Source organism: Vulpes vulpes, chromosome 16 (assembly GCF_048418805.1).
Source record: "Vulpes vulpes isolate BD-2025 chromosome 16, VulVul3, whole genome shotgun sequence".
NCBI lineage: Eukaryota > Metazoa > Chordata > Mammalia > Carnivora > Canidae > Vulpes > Vulpes vulpes.
Window position 1 is genome coordinate 50042873 of NC_132795.1, and position 19732 is coordinate 50062604.

The 19732-nt window shown below is 56.2% G+C and overlaps 1 protein-coding gene across 1 annotated transcript in view; it reads left to right on the forward strand.

Annotated features, from left to right (window-relative positions):
* CELSR1 (cadherin EGF LAG seven-pass G-type receptor 1) overlaps positions 1–19732 on the forward strand; it is a 133511-nt gene that overhangs the window by 82420 nt on the left and 31359 nt on the right. The window contains exons 6-10 of the mRNA XM_026019805.2: positions 10074–10231; positions 11215–11378; positions 11775–11900; positions 13055–13221; positions 18929–19114. Of these exons, the coding sequence (XP_025875590.2) occupies positions 10074–10231; positions 11215–11378; positions 11775–11900; positions 13055–13221; positions 18929–19114 (801 nt within the window). The remainder of the gene's footprint in view (positions 1–10073; positions 10232–11214; positions 11379–11774; positions 11901–13054; positions 13222–18928; positions 19115–19732) is intronic.

The following is a 19732-nucleotide window of genomic DNA, read 5'->3' on the forward strand; positions in this document are numbered from 1 at the left end:
GGCGTGACTGCGGAAGGACAACAGGTGGGGTCCCAGTGGGAATGGAATGTTCTCCGTCCTGCCGTGTCAGTGTCCCCACCAGGTTGTCACACCTGTGACACTCCCACCGTTTTGCAGGATGTTTCCCGTTGGTGGAAACGGGGTAAAGGCACCTGGGATATCTGTTATTTTTTATTTTGCAATAGCAGGCACATCTAAAATTATTTCAAAATAAAAGGCTTAATTAGAGGAACTTTGAAAGGTTTATAAATATGTGCTGGGGTCACCTCAGTGGCTCAGTTGGTGAAGCATCTGCCTTCGGCTCAGGTCATTATCTCGGGGTCCTGGGATCAAATCCCACGTTGGGCTCCCTGCTCATCGGGGGGTCTGCTTCCCCCTCTCCCTCTGACCCTCCTCTCGCCCATGCTTTCTTTGTCTGTCTTTCAATTAAATAAATAAAATCTTAAAAAAAAAAAGAAAAGAGAAAAAAAAAACGTGCTGACATATGCATATTTTTTATGAAGGGTACCCCCCCCAAAAAATCCATCAAATCCATCAACAGCATGTATCAGAAACCTTCTGCGAGGTCAGAAACCACCCCAAAGTGTAATGTCTTAAAACGTCAGATATTTATCATTCCTTATGATTCTGGGACAGGAGCGTCGTCGTGGCTCTTTTGTGAACAGTCTGCCGCGTGGTGGACAACTGCGGGCAGGAAGAGGATGCAAAAGACGTCCCTCGTGTTCACTTTGTAGCTTTCTGTGATCTTTCTGTGTGTTATATTTTCTCACCAGTTCAGCAGGAGTCACCTGGGGGACAGGACCGTGAACCAATTTTGTTTTCTTCCTTTCAAATTTCTGCTAAAGAGCCCATTCAATCTACAGAATGTTCGAGACAAAGAAGCTATACTTTTTAACGTTTAGGGAAACTTTTGCCGCATCCACCAAGCCTTTCTGGGACGAGAGGGGTCCCGCGGGCATCGCCTCTGCCCCAACGCAGAGCTGCAGGCACAGGGGTTTGAGATTTACTGCCTGAGCCTTCAGGGCTCCCCGGCGGCATTTCCCCCGGATGCAGCCAGTTTCTCCAGGATGGGAATGACCTCTGTTGTGTCTGCGCCAGTGGGTAGGGGACAAACACCGAATATCCACGCTCTCGTGACCCGCGGCGTAGTATTCACCCGCCGCATCTGAGGGCAGTGTCTGCAACCGCGTTAGCTTTCATCTGGGCCTGGAAGGTTCGGTGCCTCCCTGGGAGCCCAGCAGGCAGAGAGGAAAGCCCGTGAGCGGCCTCTACGGGGATGCGGGCTGGCGGTCCCCAAGGGAGGCAGGGGCCCTGGCCCGTGGGCGGCCCGGGAGCTGGAGCTCACATGCTTCCTGTCCAAACTCGGCCTCATCAGATGCTAGATGGCCACCTGCTGTGGAAACCTAATTATTGGCAGGGACTCATGCAGCCACGCCCTGGGGCCTTGGTGTTCCACGGCCTGGTTGTGGAAAGTCAGCCTCGGGCCTGGGCTCCGGTCTGGACGCTGTCACTATCCTGCACCTGCCGCCTGCCTCACGCCCCCCATCCTTTCCAGCTTTCTGGGGGACCCCACCCTGGGGACAAGGACATTTACTGACCACGGTCCTCACGTCCACCACTAGTGGAGGAGGAAACTGAGTCTCAGAGCAAGGCCATGAGGGCCAGGGCTGGGCCAAGCTGGGGCCAGTGGGTCTCACCCACTCGTGGGCTCCGCGGATCCAAGGGCTAGCCCGGATTCCCAGACGCTGGGGGGAGCCCAGGGCCTGTGAGGCTTTGTGCTGCTGTCCAGTCTCTGGGGACAGGGTAGGGTCTGTTAGGGTCCCGGCTGGCGTAGGCAGGGCCTCGCAGGAGTGTGCACGCACGTGTGTGCGCACAGGCACACTGGGGAATGTGTGTAGTCACACGTGTGAGTGTGTAAGCCTGCACGTCTCCTATAAGCCTTTCTGCCTTTATCTGAAGAGGCTTTTTGCAAGGGTGACCCCGTGGCCCGTACATCGTTGCAGTCTGGGGTGACTGGCCCTCCAGGAGCCGTGCGTCCTGGGAGGGGGGCTGTTGAGCACAGGGGCGGCCTCTGGGAACCCAGGGGCCCCTCCCTCCCAGGCTCTGGGTGCCTCTGCCGGTGTGCGGGATGCTGCTGCCCCACCTCTGGTGCAGCGGAGGTAGCCAACCGTCAGATCTGGGGACCCCACGTGTAGAGGGATTGAGCTTCTCATCGGTGCCTGGATGTCCCCCCAGTTTGCCTTGAGCAGAGCATCCAAGAGAAGGAACGTCACCCCAAGTTTCTGCATGAACTTCAGGAACCCCTATTTTGAGCTCTTCATTTGTCATTGGAGAAAGGACCCCCCTCTGAGCAAATCTGCATAAATCCCTAGTTCCCAGAAAAACTGGGGAGCCTGCTGGCCAAGCCGTGGAGGGGGAACCCGACCCCCGCCAGCAGCGACAGCCGCCAAGGCTCCCGGCCCCTCACAGACCCCGGGAGCTTTTGTCTGCTGGAGGGCCAGGCCAGTGAGGGGCTGGCGCCGTGCCCCGTGGACCTCTTCCAGAATGAAAGTCATCCCCACGGAGATGACTGGGGCCTGTGGAGACGCTCTTTGTATCCAGGGCCAGCCCTTGGCCCCGACGGTCCTCCGTGTGTTCCGCATCCACCAGAAGAGCACAGGGCCCCTCTTCTACCCGTGGCCAGAATTGCTGTCAGCCACCTTGCCGGAGAAACAGAAAATGCTGGTGGTGTAAATTTTTTTTTTTTAAACTCTATAAAGTGAGCAGATGGTTCTGACTCTTGTTGAAAATCTTTTCTTTTTAATGCCCCCAAATAACAAGAGTCTGCTGGCGCTGTCCAGTATATTCTGGGGCCGCTCTCTGTTCAGCCGTGGAGAAGAACCAGTCGCTTCCCCAAAGACACGGTGACCTGCAAGCTGCAAATTGCTCATTTTTTTTTTTCTCTAAAGACATAGAACTTTTTTTAAAAAACTACGGGAAAATATTAAGACAACAGAAATACAGGGAGGACGGCCATTTGCACTTTTTTTTGTGTTTTCCTTACCATCTTTATAGCAGCCGACTTTTGTGCAATGTTCCGCTTGTGCCCAATGCGGTGCCGAGCCCTTCATGCATGTTATGTGTTTATTTGATCCTACAAGGGAGGTGCTATTTTTATCCATTTTACAGATGAGTCTGGCAGGCAAGGAAGTCAGGTGACTTTCCTAAGTGGGGTCAGGATGTGACTTCTTGGCCTCCAGGAGGCGACACTCGACAGAGGCTGTGGACCCTGCTGTCCTGTGTCGCCCGTTGGCCTCAGGCTTTCACCGCTGGGCCTCACGTTGGCGTGGCAGCCGGACCGGCCGCACCAGCTTCAGGCTCCCTGCAAAGAGGTTCAGAACCACTTTTCTGTTTTGCTCCCAAATGCCTCCACCATGGTTGCTGTGAGCTTCCCCACTCTGGAAGAGGCTGCCCTGGCTCCGAGCACTAAGGATCCTGCACCAGCAGTGAGGACTAGGGAGCTCCTGCCCACTCCGCCGCAGCTGTGTGCAGGAACTTGGCCTAGTCTTATGCGTCCGAGTTCAGAACTGTCTGCCCCACCTGGTGGCCAGTAAGGGGCCTGGCCTGAGGGCCCAGGCTGGTGTGCTTGCAGCCCAGCCTGTTGCTGCCTTACGCTAAGGCGGATGCTGCGTCCTCAGGATATAGGTTTCTAACGTCTTTATGGGGAAAAAAAAAATCAAGAAAAAAAATTTTTCAAATCCTGCCTGTTAAGCTTGAGAAGTAAATACTTTTGCAGTTAATTTTGGGGAACTCGCAATCCAGTTGACTTTTTACCCCAGCCCCCTGATGGTCAGTGCAGGTGACATGGAACAGGGTAACGAGCTGTTGCTCTAGAACCGTCTGCAGGCGCTGGCCGTACGCGCCAGCTCCCCAGGGAGGGGCAGCCCGGTTCTTGGTGAGCGAGCCATTTTATCCTCCTGGAGATGCGGACTCGTGGGCTGAGTTCCCAAGATGCGTGGCCAGTTTCACCATTTGGGGAAGCCCGTCGAGTCAGTGTAACGCTTGGGGTTCCTCTGGCATTTACCGTGTGGCAGATCCGGGGTGCAGGTGAGCCTGCCATGCGTGGCGTCCGTTTGTTGTGCCCGACGGGAGCCAAGCCTTGTCCCGGGATCTGGTAGGAGCGGGCAGGTGGGGGTCCTGCAGCAGGGACTTGGTTTGCAGGGTGGGAAAAGCAAGGCAAATCCGGATGAGAAAAATCGAGTAGCCTAAGTGCCTTGAGACAGACCAGAGGGGTGAGGCAACGGCAAGCAGTTAGACACCCAGGTTCCGCAACCCGCCTTTCCCTTGTTCCTCCTCTTCCCCTTCCTTGTGTGGCGTTGGCGGGGAGTCCCTGCAAATAAGGAGGCTCCTTACGAATCTGCCGTGGATCCTGGGAGTCTGGTCTGGATGTTATCCTCTTGACTGCGTCCGCCAACATGCTTCGAAGAAAGGCTGTGCCTGCTTCCAAGGGAGGGCTGGTCACCTGTGTGCGGGGCTCGGCGGGGTCTGGGCCACGTTTCCTGGGGCGGTGGTCATCACCTGGCAGGCTGTGCCCCCCAGACCCTCACGTCCAGTCTGAACCTCACCGTGTTTGAGAAGTGACAGCGTGGTACATGTTCAAGGCTGCATGTTGATTCTTGAAGACATTCCAAAAGTCCAGCCGTGTGTGAATTCTTTGATACGAATTCTAATTGAGCCTTTCTGACACGGAGCACGAATCCGTTTATTTCCCAAGACTTGCGGCTCCCGGTGTCTGGTTTCCAGGAGCCCCCCGCATCCAGTACTTGAAACCGAACCCCATCGGCTTCCTCGATGAGGAATTGTTTGCAGCGGGGTAAAAGGCCATAGAAATGTGAGTACTTCGTGAGGACCAAACGCTTTTGTGCACACGAGAAAATCTCCACCCGCTATTTTAGAGCTCCTGAACTGGAGATCATGGGGGGCGGGGGGGGGTCTGCAAGTAGAGAAGAAAATTGAAGGAAGGTAAAGAGGGACAGGCCCTAAGCAATGACTGCTGATTGACTTACTGAGAATCAGGAATCTGGATCGGTTCAGAGTTGCAAAGATTTTTTGCTTTTGGGTCCCTCCCCAAAGCACATGGCATCTTCTCGGTGTTTCTCAGTGGGCGGCAGGGGTGCTCATGCTAGTGTGTGTCCTCACTGGCCCCCATCCACCTGCCCTGTGGTGGGGTCTGCTCAGGGCCTGTGCGCTCGATGGGTGCAGGTGTCACCATGTGCAGGTCCTGCCAGCTGGCTCTGGCCTCCTGTGTGCCTGCTTTGCTCGGACCTGGGGCGTCCAGGCCTGGCGGCTACAGGTGCAGGATCCCCCGGGCCCCGGGCGGCTGCCTCACTGGGCCAGCAGAGCCCGAGGAGGAGAGATGTGGCAATGCCAGCCTTCGCCCTGCCCGTGTCCAGCCCCCTTCCAACGTGAGAACTGTTGCCATGTGACCCCTTTAGTTCCCGTACCTTTTTTCTTTTGTGCCAATGCATGGCAAGCCTTCACAATTCTTAAGAATATTAGAGACCGTTGGTTTTGTCTTGTTCTTCATCTCGTTCCTCTGTACCCATGCCAGCAGAGCCCCAGCGAGCTCTCTCTCATTCGCCTGTGCCAAATCCCCGCGTCCGTGCTCTGAATGAGTAGCTTAAGCTGCTCTCTCCTCTTCAAACACGAGAGGTGGGGCGCACGGAAGCAAGCCTGGTGCTGCCACGGTCCTCCGGTTTCTGCCCCGCCGGGGCTCCTTTTCCGTGCTGGCCGAGCGGGCTAAGATGCCCTTTGTCTTTGCTCGGCAAGAACAGATGACCTGACCCCAAGTCCGGCACACCTGCTGGTGTCTTCGTCTTCTCGTTTCCGCATCCTGATGGGGCTGTCTGCGCAGTGACGTGCACGCCTCCCACCCTGGCCAAGGGCTCCCCGTCTCCTCTGTTTCGTTGCTGGTGATGATCTTGGCAGGAAAGCCACACGGTGTATTTTATCCCTGTTTTCCAGATCACCACGGGAGGGGGCTTCCCGATGGTTACCAGGTAGACAGGGCCACGGGGCCCGAGGATGGCGGGTGCCCCCCTAGACAACTGAAATTCACATAACATAGAACGAACCGTTCGTTGTCAACTGAACAACTCAGGGCCATTTAGTGGGTTCCAACATGGAGCCACCGCCACCTCCATCCAGATTGGAGGTCTGTCTGGCACCCTCAGAGGAGACTCTGCAGCCACCGGCAGTGCCTCCTGATTTCCCCCCGGGGAGGCCCCCAAAACCACCATCTATGAATCTGCCCATTGTGGACACTTCACATAAAAAATCTGCAACATGGGACCTTTTGCGTCGGGGCTGCTTTCGCTCAGCGTCACATTCTGGAGGTTCATTGCGCTGTAACCAGTTGTCGGTGCTTCGTACTTTGTAAAGGCTGGATCGGAATGCTCTGGAATGGACGGGCCACATTTTGTTCACCCAGCCTCTGCAGACACACATTGGGGTGGTTTCCACCTTCTCGTTATTGTCGACAGCGCTGTTGTGAACATCTGGGAGCAGGTATTAGTGGGGGTCTCTGTCCTCAGCTTCTGGGGTCTGCCCAGCAGGGGCGCTGCCGGGTCCTGCTGTAACTCTGACCCCTCCCTGTGTCTCTGGCCCCTGCCCGTGGATGTCCTGCGGAGCCTGAGAAGGGACGGGACGGTGGGGGCCTCTGAGGAACAGGGCTTCCCCGGGTACTCCACTGTGGCTCTGCTATTGGTCGGTCCCCTTAGTTTCTGATCTGAGGATGCTTGGCTTCGTGGCCAGAAGGGCCCTTGGGCCGGGGAGAAGCTGGTGTTGGACGATGTTTATCAGACTCTTGTCTGTTTTCCTAAAAGGTGCTCTTGCCACTTTGATGCCAGGCTCCCCAGTGGGCCTGAGCTCAGCTGGTGCTACTCTATTTTTTTTTTTTTTGTAAAGATTTTATTTATTTATTCATGAGAGACACACACACACACAGAGAGGCAGAGAGACAGGCAGAGGAAGAAGCAGGCTCCATGCAAGGAGCCTGATGCGGGACTCATCCCGGGAGCTGGTGCTACTCTAAATGCACATGTTGATTTATTCCGGTTGCTTGGATCCCAGAACCCTGGCCCGCAGATGATGAGCAACGCAGTTTTGCAAACAGCAGCTCTGCTTCATTAGAGTGTAAATGGCGTTTATGCCCTCGGAGAAGTCTCCCACCCATCTCCAAAAATGCAAATTATAAGTTGTAAAGATAATGCAGGACTCACACAGCCTGGGGACAGCTCTTCCCCCAGGATGGCACCTAGCACTTAAGCAGCCCGTAATAGGCACTTGCGCATGTTTTTCCAAAGCAGGCTGCTGCAACAGAGCGAGAAGCAGATTATTTTTTCTACTCCTCTAACTGTTGCTTAACCGAAGGTGAAATCATTAAGGATATTGCTTATCAGATCTCAGAGGATGTAAAAGGACATCAAGAAGATTAGAGGGAGGGATCCCTGGGTGGCGCAGCGGTTTGGCGCCTGCCTTTGGCCCAGGGCACGATCCTGGAGACCCGGGATCGAGTCCCACGTCGGGCTCCCGGTGCATGGAGCCCGCTTCTCCCTCCGCCTGTGTCTCTGCTTCTCTCTCTGTGCCTCTTATGAATAAATAAATGACATCTTTAAAAATAAAATAAGATTATGCAGGAGCTAGGAGGGTACTGGGTGACATGGTAAAAGCCCCTCTTAATCCTGGAGACCCGGGATCGAATCCCACATCGGGCTCCCGGTGCATGGAGCCTGCTTCTCCCTCTGCCTGTGTCTCTGCCTCTCTCTCTCTCTCTCTGTGACTATCATAAATAAATAAAAATTAAAAAAAAAAAAAAAAAGCCCCTCTTGGATTTATCAAAGAAGGGTTCCCAGGAGAACCATGTGTCATATTGATGTCACTCTCGAGGTCCCTGGAACAGAGAGAGGACAGGTATTCTGAGAGCCTTCTCTTGTGGGCAGAGAAGCCGAGGTTCAGCGATGGGCATTGTCCAGTCAGATGGTTGGCCAGGAGGGAGTGGAAGGCTCAGCAGGGGGGTCATTATGTACGGTGGTGCAGGCAGTGCACTGCACAACTTGGGGGGAGGGCAGACATTGCCAGGGTTGATGGGGCAGCCGCTGGTGTCACACAGTTTGGCCACCTGGCTGAGCTCCTGTTACCAGCAGCTCCTTGTCCTGCCTCTCAGCCCAGTGTCCTCGATCGAATGGGTACTTCTTTACTTCTCTGAAGACCTAAAGATTTCTTTTTAAAGGAACTGCGGTGGTTATTTCCCTACTAAAAGGTGTGGAGATGATGTAATTAAATTCTGTGTTTTTACAACTCCCTGTTGCCAGTACTATCAGAAAGAAGGGTAAAATCTCACCGTGTTATACACTCGAGTAGACCCCAGAGCCCTCAAGTGGGGGGACTGAGGCTGTTGTTTTTAGAGGCGATGAGAAGGGCTGCTGGGGCTGGGAGAGCACATCCTCTCTAGGGAGGAAGGAGCCCTGTGCGCTGTGTGCTGACTGTGAGGCCCGGTGGCCCTTTGCACGCGCCACCCAGGTGAATCCAAGCCACCCCATGGAGGGCGGGTCTTGTGATCGGGTTGGACAAATGGGGCAGGGAGTCCAGCCGCCTGGCCCAGCCCGAGCCAGCTCTCGGCTGCCTGCTACATTTCTGGAACTTTGAGACCTGCGTGTTCCTGTTGTGTGGTGGCACGCACAGACTCCCAGGCTTGTGCTGGGGGGATGCCTGTGTGCCTGTGGCCTGTCTGGGTGGGTGTGCTCTGTGTCCTCAAGGGTCAGGAGACATGGGGGGTGCCGGAGACGGGGTGCGGCTGTCTGGGAGTTACTGTCGTTGGTCACTAACCTCAGCCCCCTTGGGGAAGGAACCTGCTTCTTCTAGAAGTGAGCCGGCTATACCCCAAGTCACCAATTCCAGAAGAATTCTTTATATATATATATATATATATATATATATATATATATATATATATATATATGGTTTTTATTTGAGAGAGAGAGAGAGCATGAGCAGTGGGGAGAGGCAGAGGGAGAAGCAGACTCCCCACCAAGCAGAGAGCCCGATGTGGGGCTCAATCCCAGGACCTTGAGGTCATGACCTGAGCTGAAGGCAGATGCTTCACTGACAGAGCCCCCCAGGCACCCCGTCCAAAGGAATTCTTATGACCCGGCCCCGGGCGGGGAGGCTGTGCCGGTGAGGCCCTCAGGGATGGCCGAGGGGGCAAACTTAGGGGGCGAGTGGGGGCTTGATCCTGGGGGCACCAAGGGTGGTTGACTTCAGGCCAGTAAAGGGCACAGGAGGGTCATTCCAGGAGGACAGGCCTCGGCCCAGGAGTGACTAGGAGCCCCCGGGGGCCCACACTCTAGGAGCACCGGGGGGTGCGCAGGACCTGGTCAGGAGGTGTGTGGCCCGCGGTCCAGCCAGCGCTTGGCTCACAGGCAGAAGCGCATGTTCGGAAGGAGGCATCTCAGGAGGCATCTCAGCGCCTTGGCGTTGGCTGCTGTAACAGATTAGCTACACACCTGGGGGGCTTGGGATGCAGAATTTTGTTCCATCACGGTCATGGGGGCCAGAAGTCTGAGATGCAGGTGGCAGCGGGGCTGAGCTGCCCCCAGGGGGCTCCAAGGAGGGGGGCCTTCCTTGTGTCTCCAGATGCTAGTGGCGCGGGCCGTCCCTGGGGCCCCTTGGCCTGGCACGTGTCACTCTGCCTGCCTCTGAGGCCGTGTGGCCCTCTCCCCGCGGGTCTGTGTCGGGCCTGCCTTGTGAGGTCACCAGGGTCCAGCCTGCTGCCGTGGGCTCCCATCCTAGCTGATTACATTTGTAGACCGTTTATTTCCAAGTAAGATCACATTTTGAGGTTCTGGGAGGAACATAAATTGTAGGGGTACCCAGAGCAGCTGGTTTGGGGAATCGATTTAAAACACAGCTGTCTGCCTGCGGCTTTCCCACGTCCTCAGCGCCCGTGGGTGGGAGGCACGTGTTGGCACCAGCAGGTCTGCCTTGGGCGCTTGTAGCCAACACGCTGACGCCTTCTGTGTTTTCTCTTCCCACAGCCCAACATTGGCCGCCTGGGCCTGCCCCACGGGCCGTCTGGAGAGAAGGTGGCCGTGGTGACCGTGGACGACTGTGACACGGCCGTGGCCGTGCGCTTTGGCAGCCTCGTCGGGAACTACAGCTGCGCTGCCCAGGGCACGCAGAGCGGCTCCAAGAAGTGAGCATTGCGGGAGGGGAGGCCCCAGCAGCCACCCCCGGTGACTGCTGCTCCCAGCGGAGTCGTCCGGAGCAGGACCCGGATGCAGGGCGCCTTGGGCACAGCACTCTGGCAGCCCCAATCCAGGCTGGAATCAGAGTCCCTCCTCTTGCTCGGGGTACCTCCCGTCTGACACGTTAGAACCTTCTAGAATAAGGCCTCTTTTCACTTCTGTCAAAGTAATGGCCAGGCCAACCCCGCAGTTGTGACAGCTAGCTTGCTGACCCTAGACACTGTGGGGTCGCTGACCTCCATCCATCAGGCACAGGTCCCTGCGGCCTAGCGTTGGGGTCAGTAAACCTCCCCCCGTTAGATCTAACTCAGAAATAAGACCACCGCCACCGACAGCTGTCACGCCAGCCTCAACGGCCAGAGCAGAGGCTCCGTTCCTACTCAGTAAGCTTTTGAAGTGGTGGTTAGTCCGATCCAGGCCGAGCATCTGGAGCAGCCGTGGTGCCCATTTTACTGGCAAGGAGGCTGTGTGTGGCCTGGAGGGATTGGCACCCTTGCCCAAGGCCATGCGGTGGCTCACAGGGATCTGGGGCTGTGGTTTGCTGTGAGCTGGGCGAGGTCATCGGAGGTGGGGGGCGGGGTAGTGCCACAGTTTGGTATTGGCTCGTGGCCACTGGGCGGCTCGTACTGCTTGGGTTGGACTGGCCCTGGCGATGGGCGGGACTCAGTCTGTCTGGATCCGGTGCGGGTTCAAGGAGTCCAGGGCACAGCCTTGCACCTGAAAGTGGAAGCCAGTGGTGGCCCTAGAATAGGACCTGCCTTTTGTGTTCTGACCCATTGGCCGCCTACCTCCCTGTTCGGTTACTGAGGTCCAAGGTGATGGGGTGTCTGGTGGCGCAGGCCACTGTGACGTTACGGCAGCATCAGGACCCCCGATGCCGCCTCTGGTCCCCCCACACACAGAGGTCAGAGGGCTGGCTTTGTCTCCCCAGGTCCCTGGATCTGACAGGCCCTCTGCTCCTGGGAGGCGTCCCCAACCTGCCTGAGGACTTCCCGGTGCACAACCGGCAGTTCGTGGGCTGCATGCGGAACCTGTCTGTGGACGGGAAGAACGTGGACATGGCCAGCTTCATTGCCAACAACGGCACCAGGGCAGGTATGGCCTGACCGCTGGGGCCCAGGGGAGGGCCCCCTCCACATCCTGGGCTACCCAGCTCTGGGCCTCTAGGACGGGAGCCCTGGCTCTCGGATGTGCTGCTCTTGGGGCCTGGGCGTCCCGCAGTGTGGGGTGCGGTGCGGGGCAGATGCTCGATGCCACGGTCTTGAGCGTGTCACCAGACGACCTGGCCGGCTGGCGGGACGGGCAGCGTGTCCTGTGCCGTTTCAGGTCTGCCGATCTTATTGCTGCCAGAGGGTCCCAGGCCGGCCTGCCTTCCCTCGGGGCTGTGGCTCACTGGGCCATCTCCCCACCCCGTGGGTCGGTGTTAGGACTCGGTCCCCCCGACCGAGTGTTTCCTCTTCTGCGACCGTGCTGTGTGCTCTGTGTTCCCAGGCTGCGCTGCCCAGAGGAACTTCTGCGATGGGATCTGGTGTCAGAACGGGGGCACTTGTGTCAGCAGGTGGAACATGTACCTGTGCGAGTGTCCGCTCCGGTTCGGTGGGAAGAACTGTGAGCAAGGTGAGGGCCTGGGTGCCCACCTGACCCTGGGGGCTTTGGAGACCCCAATCTTGGGTGTCAGGGCTCATGTGGGTCTGCATGTCCAGAGCCGCAGCCTCTGATGGTGTGTGTGTGTGGCTGCAGGCGTGGGCCCCTGGTGGGGGGTTAGAGCACACGCGGAGCACACGCAGAGCCCAGCTGGGGTGAGATGCTGGGGCGGGTGTGCAGGAAGCTCAGCTGCACAGGGGGCCGCAGCCGGGTGGACACGTGCCCACGCCCAGAGTTCCTGTTATGGAGGCCGTGAGGCCCAGCGTGGCTGTGCCAGAGAAAACAGATGCCCACGTTGGGTTCACAAGAGCAGGAAACAGACGGCCCGGGGTGCATGAGGCCCAGCTGGTGTGCCCTGTGCTGTTGACCGGGGTAGCTCGTGTTTAAAGCCTCGGATGACGACTGTGCCGTCCTGCCTGGAGGATGTACGTGGTCTGGAGATAGTGAGGCCTGTCTGGCACCTGGTTTGTCCAAGTGTCACAGGCTGCATGGGGCTATCGATCACCCACTGCCACCTTCCTGGTCCCCCCCAAACATCTTGGAGCCCTTGGCTGGTCAGCGGCCTCCCCACCTCCATGCCCATCATGCAGTGGCCTCTGTGCCTGGGGGTCGGAGCCCTCCCCAGACACGGATGTGGGGCTGAGTGGAGGTGCCGGGACTTGTGTGCAGTACTCACCACAGGTCACACTGTCCCACCAGGAGACCCTGCTGCTGCTCCTGGGCTCCCCACCTGGGGGTGGGACAGGCAGGTTGAGCTCACAGGGCCCCCCAGCACCCCGTCCGCTGAGCCCCAGGATACTGAGCCACCGTGCTCTGCCTTCTGTCCAGCCTGGGAGCCCCGTGTCATGCCCTGGGCAGGGCTGAGAACCCCCCAGCCTCAACCTCCCTCCCCAGGAAGGTGGCAGGAGCCCCAGAGGGTGGGCCTCTTCTGTAAGCCTGTGGGTCTGGACTCAGAACACCAGATACTGCACGTGTGGAAGTCTGACATTGGGCTTTGTACTGAAATGAAAAAGGCCCGGGAATTTTTCCGTCCATTCTCCCCCGGAGCCTGTCCTGCTCCCCTGCAGCTGAAAAAGGTTCTCAGAGGCACGTCTGATGTGTGGGGCTCTGCATTTCTGCGTCCACAGTCATGCCTCACCCCCAGCGCTTCAGTGGGGAGAGCATTGTGTCCTGGAGTGATCTGGACATCACCATCTCCGTGCCCTGGTACCTGGGGCTCATGTTCCGGACCAGGAAGGAGGACGGCGTGCTGATGGAGGCCACGGCAGGTGTGTCGTCCCGGCTGCATCTGCAGGTAGGGGGAAGCACGTCCCATACCCCCCACCGCACCGCCCGGGCGGCTGCGGGGCCCGCGTGCACTGAGTGGTGCAGCCGGAGCTCCCGGGCAGCTGGCCGAACGGGCTCCCGGCCGCACGGGCTCCCGGGGCACACGGGCCCGGCGGGGACCCTCCCTCTGCCCGCACCGGCCCGGCGGAGTCCCTGGTGTGAGGAAGAAAGGAAACACGAGCCTGCGTTCCCAGCCGGCCGCACAATCTCGCCATTCATAGCAGGGAAGAGTGCAGGGACTCCGGTGTGCCTCTACGATTCCCACAGGGAGGCTTGATTCCAGCACTTTCTTTCTTTCTTTATCGCTGAGATGGGAGTACGTGCGGGGCTGGCTGGACCCAGTAGCCTGGCTCCTCGGCTGCAGGACCCAGCCAGGGTGTGTCTTAGGCAGCAGCAGTGGCCTCCGGGCGTGTCGGAGCCGCAGGAGGCGGTGAGCACCCGCTGGTGGGGACAGGGGTCCCGAGCTGGAGATGGGCTGTGGCCACGTGCTGGGGGTGCCGCACACGGGCTGGCACCCTGAGGTTACGCTCTGCCCAGAGGTTCCTGAAAGTCCTCCTGAACTTTGAATCTCCTTAGGCTTGTGCTCTGTGAATCTTTTTGGAGTTTTCTGTTTTGTTTAATTTAAAACGTGGGACAGGCAGTAGAGATCCTAAAAACCTTTAAAACATGATTTTAATGTGCTGAATTCCCTAACTTTTGCTCCACAAATAGCTCCCTCTTGCGTCTTCCCAGCTCCGCAGAGATTTCATTTGGAGAAACAAGGGGAGTTCCTGCGGGTGGTGAGAGTCCCCCGGTGACCCCGTCGGGCACGGCGCCCACCTCCCACCCTCGCTCTGGCCTGGGGTTTCACTGTATTTGAGGGTCCAGGAGACTCAGAGCCCGGGGAGCCCGGGGGCCACCTGCTATCTGCCGTCTCCACATACTTTCTGTCTGCAGGGTGGGTGCAGGGGCGCAGCAGGTTCCTGAGCAGACCCTCCCCCTCTGAGCCCCTGTGGGACCTGGGATTAGAAGGAATTCCGTAACTAGGTTGTTTTTCCTGCCTTTCTTTGGGAGTTTCTTTCAAGTATGTGCATGTGTGTGTCTGCGTGTGAGTGTGATGGAGGACCTGGGGGCCGTGGCCACAGTGGCACTGACCCCATTTGCATGGGTCATTCACAGGCTTCAGCCACACAGAGTGTCCCCTGGACCAGACTCCCCTTCTGCCTCGGGGCTGGGCCACCCCTGAGCACCCCGTGGGCCTGCCTGGTGTGGTGGTTCCCCTGGTGTGTGGGGGGGTCCTCTCGGAGCTGTCATTCCTTCCCAATGCTTCGGGCCCGGGGGCTCTTCTGCCCATTTGCAGACTGGATTCGGTTCCCAGGAGGAGCAGGCTGTGCTGGGGTCACGGAAGGTCAGACGTGAGAGGGGCCCCGTGGAACAACCCCTCCAATCTCTTTGCTTGAGGGAAGTGCAGAGACTGAGCTTTGGGCTCCGGGGTTTCCTTGTCACCTGGGCTTTTCGGTGTCCACAGGACCCCTTTCTATTGCCCCTGTGGGCTGTCTGCCTGGAAACACTTGCGAGAGGCAGGGGCAGAAGTGGGCAGTGGGGGGCAGGGCAGCAGGCAGGCACCAAGGGGCAGGGGTAGCAGGCGGGCAGCAGGGGGCAGAGGCAGCAGGCGGGCACCAAGGGCAGGGGCAGCAGGTGGGCAGCAGGGGACAGGGGCAGCAGGCGGGCACCAAGGGCAGGGGCAGCAGGCGGGCAGCAGGGGACAGGGGCAGTAGATGGGCAGCAGGGGACAGGGGCAGCAGGTGGGCATCGAGAGGCAGGGGCAGCAGGCGAGCAGTGGGGGACAGGGGCAGTAGGTGGGCAGTGGGGACAAGGGCAGCAGGTGGGCACCAAAGGTCAGGGGCAGCAGGCAGGCATCGAAGGGCAGGGGCAGCAGGCAGGCATCAAGGGGCAGGGGCAGCAGGCAGGCATCGAGGGACAGGGGCAGCAGGCATGCATCGAGGGGCAGGGGCAGTAAGCGGGCAATGGGGGGCAGGGCAGCAGGTGGGCAGCGGGGTGCCGGGGCAGTGAGCGGGCATCGAGGGGCAGGGCAGCAGGCAGGCATCGAAGGGCAGGGGCAGCAGGTGGGCACCGAGGCAGTGGCCAGCGCCCCCTGTGAGCTCCATGTCGCTGGTCAGTGGGGGCAGGACCCTGAGGGCGCCCAGTGGACGCGTAGGCCCCAGACTTGCCCACAGATCCACGGGGACAGGGCCCCGGGGGGCGGTGACTAAGCCTGCGCAGCAGGGGGCTGGCACTCGGAGCTCCAGCCGAGGCCTCTCTCCCCCAAACTGCCCTGCTCCCCTGTGTCACTGCTCAGCAGCACCTCCAGCGCCGGCCCGTTCAGGTCCTACTGGAGGTACAGTCCGTGCGCCCCATAATTACAGCTGTCCTCGGGTTTCCCTTACTAACGTGAGATTTCATAGGGTTGCTGCCGTCCCAGGGCTAGCTCTGGGCCAGGATTTGGCAAGCACAGTTCTGCCTCGGGATGGTATTTTTCTCTGTGGTTATTTTACTCTTGGAACAAATTAAATTGGCTGTTTTAGATTCAGGTGATGAACTGGAACTTTGCACGTTGTCATTTGGCAGTGGGGTCTCTAGGAAAAAAGTACGCCTTTGGGAGGAAAAACACTGAAAGCTACAACTCCCATATTGCTTGAGTAATTACGTTATGGGTAGCTAATCCAAAATATTTGTGGGTTTTTTTTGGTTTTTTTTTTGCCAGGGACCACGGCCAGCTCCTCCACATGGAAGGCTGGGTGGCGAGACCGGTGGCCTTGGGGGGAGTCCTTCAGACTCCAGTGACCACCCAGAAGGCCACTTCAGGGCCTGAAGGCCGGTCAGCTGGGCGTTACAGGAATGTTCTGGGTTATTTCCATGTGGTGTGTATGAATGCAGGCCTCCTGCAGGCCTCGTGAGCTCTGTGGGGCAGCAGTGTAGGTGTTCCTGGCTCCTGAGGCAGGCCAGACGCACTTAGCCGTCATCCTGCAGCTCACACAATTTGGGTGATGACTCTCTGGCGCCCTTGCTCCGCCTGCATTGTCAAGGGGGATCTCCTGGCCATTGTTGAACGTCCTTCTTAAATCCCGTGACAGACCTGAGGGGGCAAAGCAGTCAATGCACGTGCACCTGGGATTCATTCTGTTGCCTTTGTCTGCAGACACATGTCATTTTTATTGTTGATCCACTGGCCTTGGGGTTTCGTTGGCAAGGATGGTGAAAGAGCACAGCCAGGGGATTAAGGAGGTTGCCTTAAACTTCTGTGGACAGAAGGAGACAGAGCATAGAAAGGTGCAAAATCCCCTTCTTGATTTCTCTCTCCATTAAGACTAAAACCCAAAACGCATTACCAGTTGCATTGTCTTTATAATCAGTTAAAAATACCTTCTATTTTTCCATCATGATTTCTTTTTTTGATCCATGGGGTATTTAGAAGTATGCTTCAGGGCACCTCGGTGGCTCAGTCGGTTGAGTGTCTGACTTTTGATTTCAGCTCAGGCTGTGATCTTGGGGTCTCAAGATTGAGCCCCAAGTTAGACTCTGCCCTGGGCATGGAGCCTGCTTGGATTTCTCTCTCTCCCTCTGCCCCTCTCCCCACTCAAGCCCACGCATAGTCTCTCTCTCTCTCTCTCTCTCAAAACAAAAGTAGTATGTTTTTTAAAAAATATTTATTAGAGAGAGAGTGCACACACGTGCAAGTGGGGTGGGGGAGGACAGAGGGCAAGAATCTTGAGCAGACTCCTCTCTGAGTGTGGAGCCCAAGCGGGGCTCGATCCCACGACCCTGAGATCATGACCTGAGCCAACATCCAGAGTCAGATGCTTGATGGACTGAGCCACCCAGGTGCCCCTAGAAGTATGTTTCTGAGTCAGCAAACAGGTGGCATTTTCTAGCAAATATTCTGTTGTTGATTCTAGCATAGATACAGGTCAGAGAAGGCATTGCTGTGTGATTTCAGACCTTTGACATGTGTGAGGCTTGCTTCACAGCCCATCACTTCGTATTTGTGAATGTCTCACCAATACCTTGAAAGAATGTGTGTTCTGCGGTCACGTTCTATAGTGTTCTGTATACGTCAAGTAGGTGAAGTTCGCTAATTATTGGGGTGTTCAGACCTCTTTTATCATTATTGATTTTTTTTTGTCTCTGCTCAGTTACTGAGAGAGAGGAGTTTAAAAAGTTTGCAGCCCCCATTGTGGGGATTTAGTTCTTGCTCCTTTCGTGTTCTCAAGTTTTGCTTTGTACATTTTGAGTCTGTGTTATTAGATGCATACAAATTTAGAATTGTTGTATTTTCCTGGACAAGCAACTCTGTCATCGTTAGGAAAATCAATTTTATCTCTGGAATCTCTTTGTTTACTTTCAAGTCTACTTTGTCTTGTTAGTAGAGCTACACTGGATTTCCTTTGGTTGGTGTTTACATGATGTACCCTTTTCTGGTCTTGGACTTTCAACACTTCTGAATCCTTTTATTTTAGGTGTGTCTCTTTTAAGCAGTGCATTAATAGTTGTTGTTTTCTTAACCTATTCTTTTACTTTGAAGCAATCTTTCAACATGAGCATCTTAGGTTAGTTGCAGTGCTGTTTCCTCATCTTCTTACATGTCTTTATACCGGGTAGCTTGAGTCTTATCTCCCGAAATAGAACCTGAATCTGTTTCCTTGAAAGTTCCCTGGTTCTCGTTGTTCTCAGGTCTGTCTGCTGATTCTGTTTTATGGATTCCCTGGGTGGGAGGGGGGTTGGTGGTCTGTTTCCACTCACTCTTTCTTGCATCTCTTGGTTTTCACGCACATGGTCTTGTCTCCTCCAGTCCTGGGTTATTTTTGACTGAGTGCTGAACATCATATTGAAAACCCAGTGAGAATTTAAAACTAGAATAATGGTGTCCCTGCCCCTCATGTTTCTTCTAGCAGGCACCCCCACACACTTTGGATGGGCTCCGAATTCCAGTTTTTATCATCCCAGCCCCAGGAGCCTGGAAAGCTTTGCTCAGCTTCCAGGCTCAGCTGTGTCTTCCAGAACCAGCTGACAACCCACAGTGGAAGCAAACATCAAACTCGCTCCTACAGATTTGCATTTCCTACCTGGTTGTGGCTCCATAACTCTGCCTTGAGTCGTTCTGATGCCTTTTAGTGTTCGCCTCGTGTTTCTAGCTGTTCTCAGGAGGAGGGTTACTCCAAATTACCCAGTCCTTTGTTAGGACAAGATCTTGCCATTACTCCTGGCTATGTTTTCTTAAAACATGAATGTCTTGGGCCAATTACTTTGCCAGTGTTTGTTTTTCTGTACATGTATGTAAATGTGGTGGCCCGAATCCTGTCTCATAAAAGTGGAACGTATGCCTTCAAAAATAAGAGCTCAGTACTCACCTGAATCTGTGGTTGTTCAGTTCCCAGTAATTAAGTCCAACGGGCTTTATCTCACCTTCCCTCCGTCCACATCCGACACTTTTTGCCACAGGACAAGGCATATAATTCTGCAGAGTGATACAGGCAACAATTAGAAATTAAACTTGGCCTCATTTTTAGGTCTATCTTTGGCCCAGTGCCCTGTGGGAAGTCTTGTTTGTGTGGCTTTGTTGTTGAAGTGACCGCAAAGCATTTTCTGTTCTGTCGTCATCACATCAACTGGTAGGTCTGGCTCTCCTTGTCCTACAGATCCTAAACAACTATGTCCAGTTTGAGGTGTCCCATGGTCCCTCCGACGTGGCGTCCATGAGTTTGTCCAGGTCACGTGTGACTGATGGGGAGTGGCACCACCTGTTGATAGAACTGAAGAGCGCCAAGGAGGGCAAAGACATTAAGTACCTGGCGGTCATGACCTTGGACTATGGGTTGGACCAGGTGAGTTGGCACCTGTACCCTCTTTGGAACAGGACACTTTTACTGGGCCCGTGGGAGAACAGAGTGACCCCTCCACATGCCAGGACCTAGCAGATCTCTAAAGGTTTCAGGACACGCATTCTGGGCCCCCATGAGTTTGGGTCTCACGCACCTGATGCTGTGGTCCCTAGAATCTGTAGCTCATCCCCTTTCCGGGTGGTCAGCTCCTGGACTCAAGAACTGGACTCAAGGACCAGACTTTGTCTAGCTGTGTGTCCCCTCATGGTGCCATTAGCACCTTCAGCTGTGTTTTTTTTTTCTTTTTTTAAAGATTTTATTTATTTATTCATGAGAGAGGCAGAGAGAGGCGCAGAGACACAGGCAGAGGGAGAAGCAGGCTCCCTGTGGGGAGCCAAATGCGGGACTCTATCCCGGGGCTCCAGGATTACACCCTGAGCCAAAGGAAGACGCTCAACCCCTGAGCCACCAGGTGTCCCAGCTGTGGTTTCTTTTAGCAGAGCTGTCCCGAGTAATGATAGTGTGCTTGGTGCCATGCCCCTGGGATACAGAGATACGGTATGAGCCGTGGGTACCAGAGGGGCCGCGGGACAACAGGCAGGTGCACCTGTCCCGATGGGC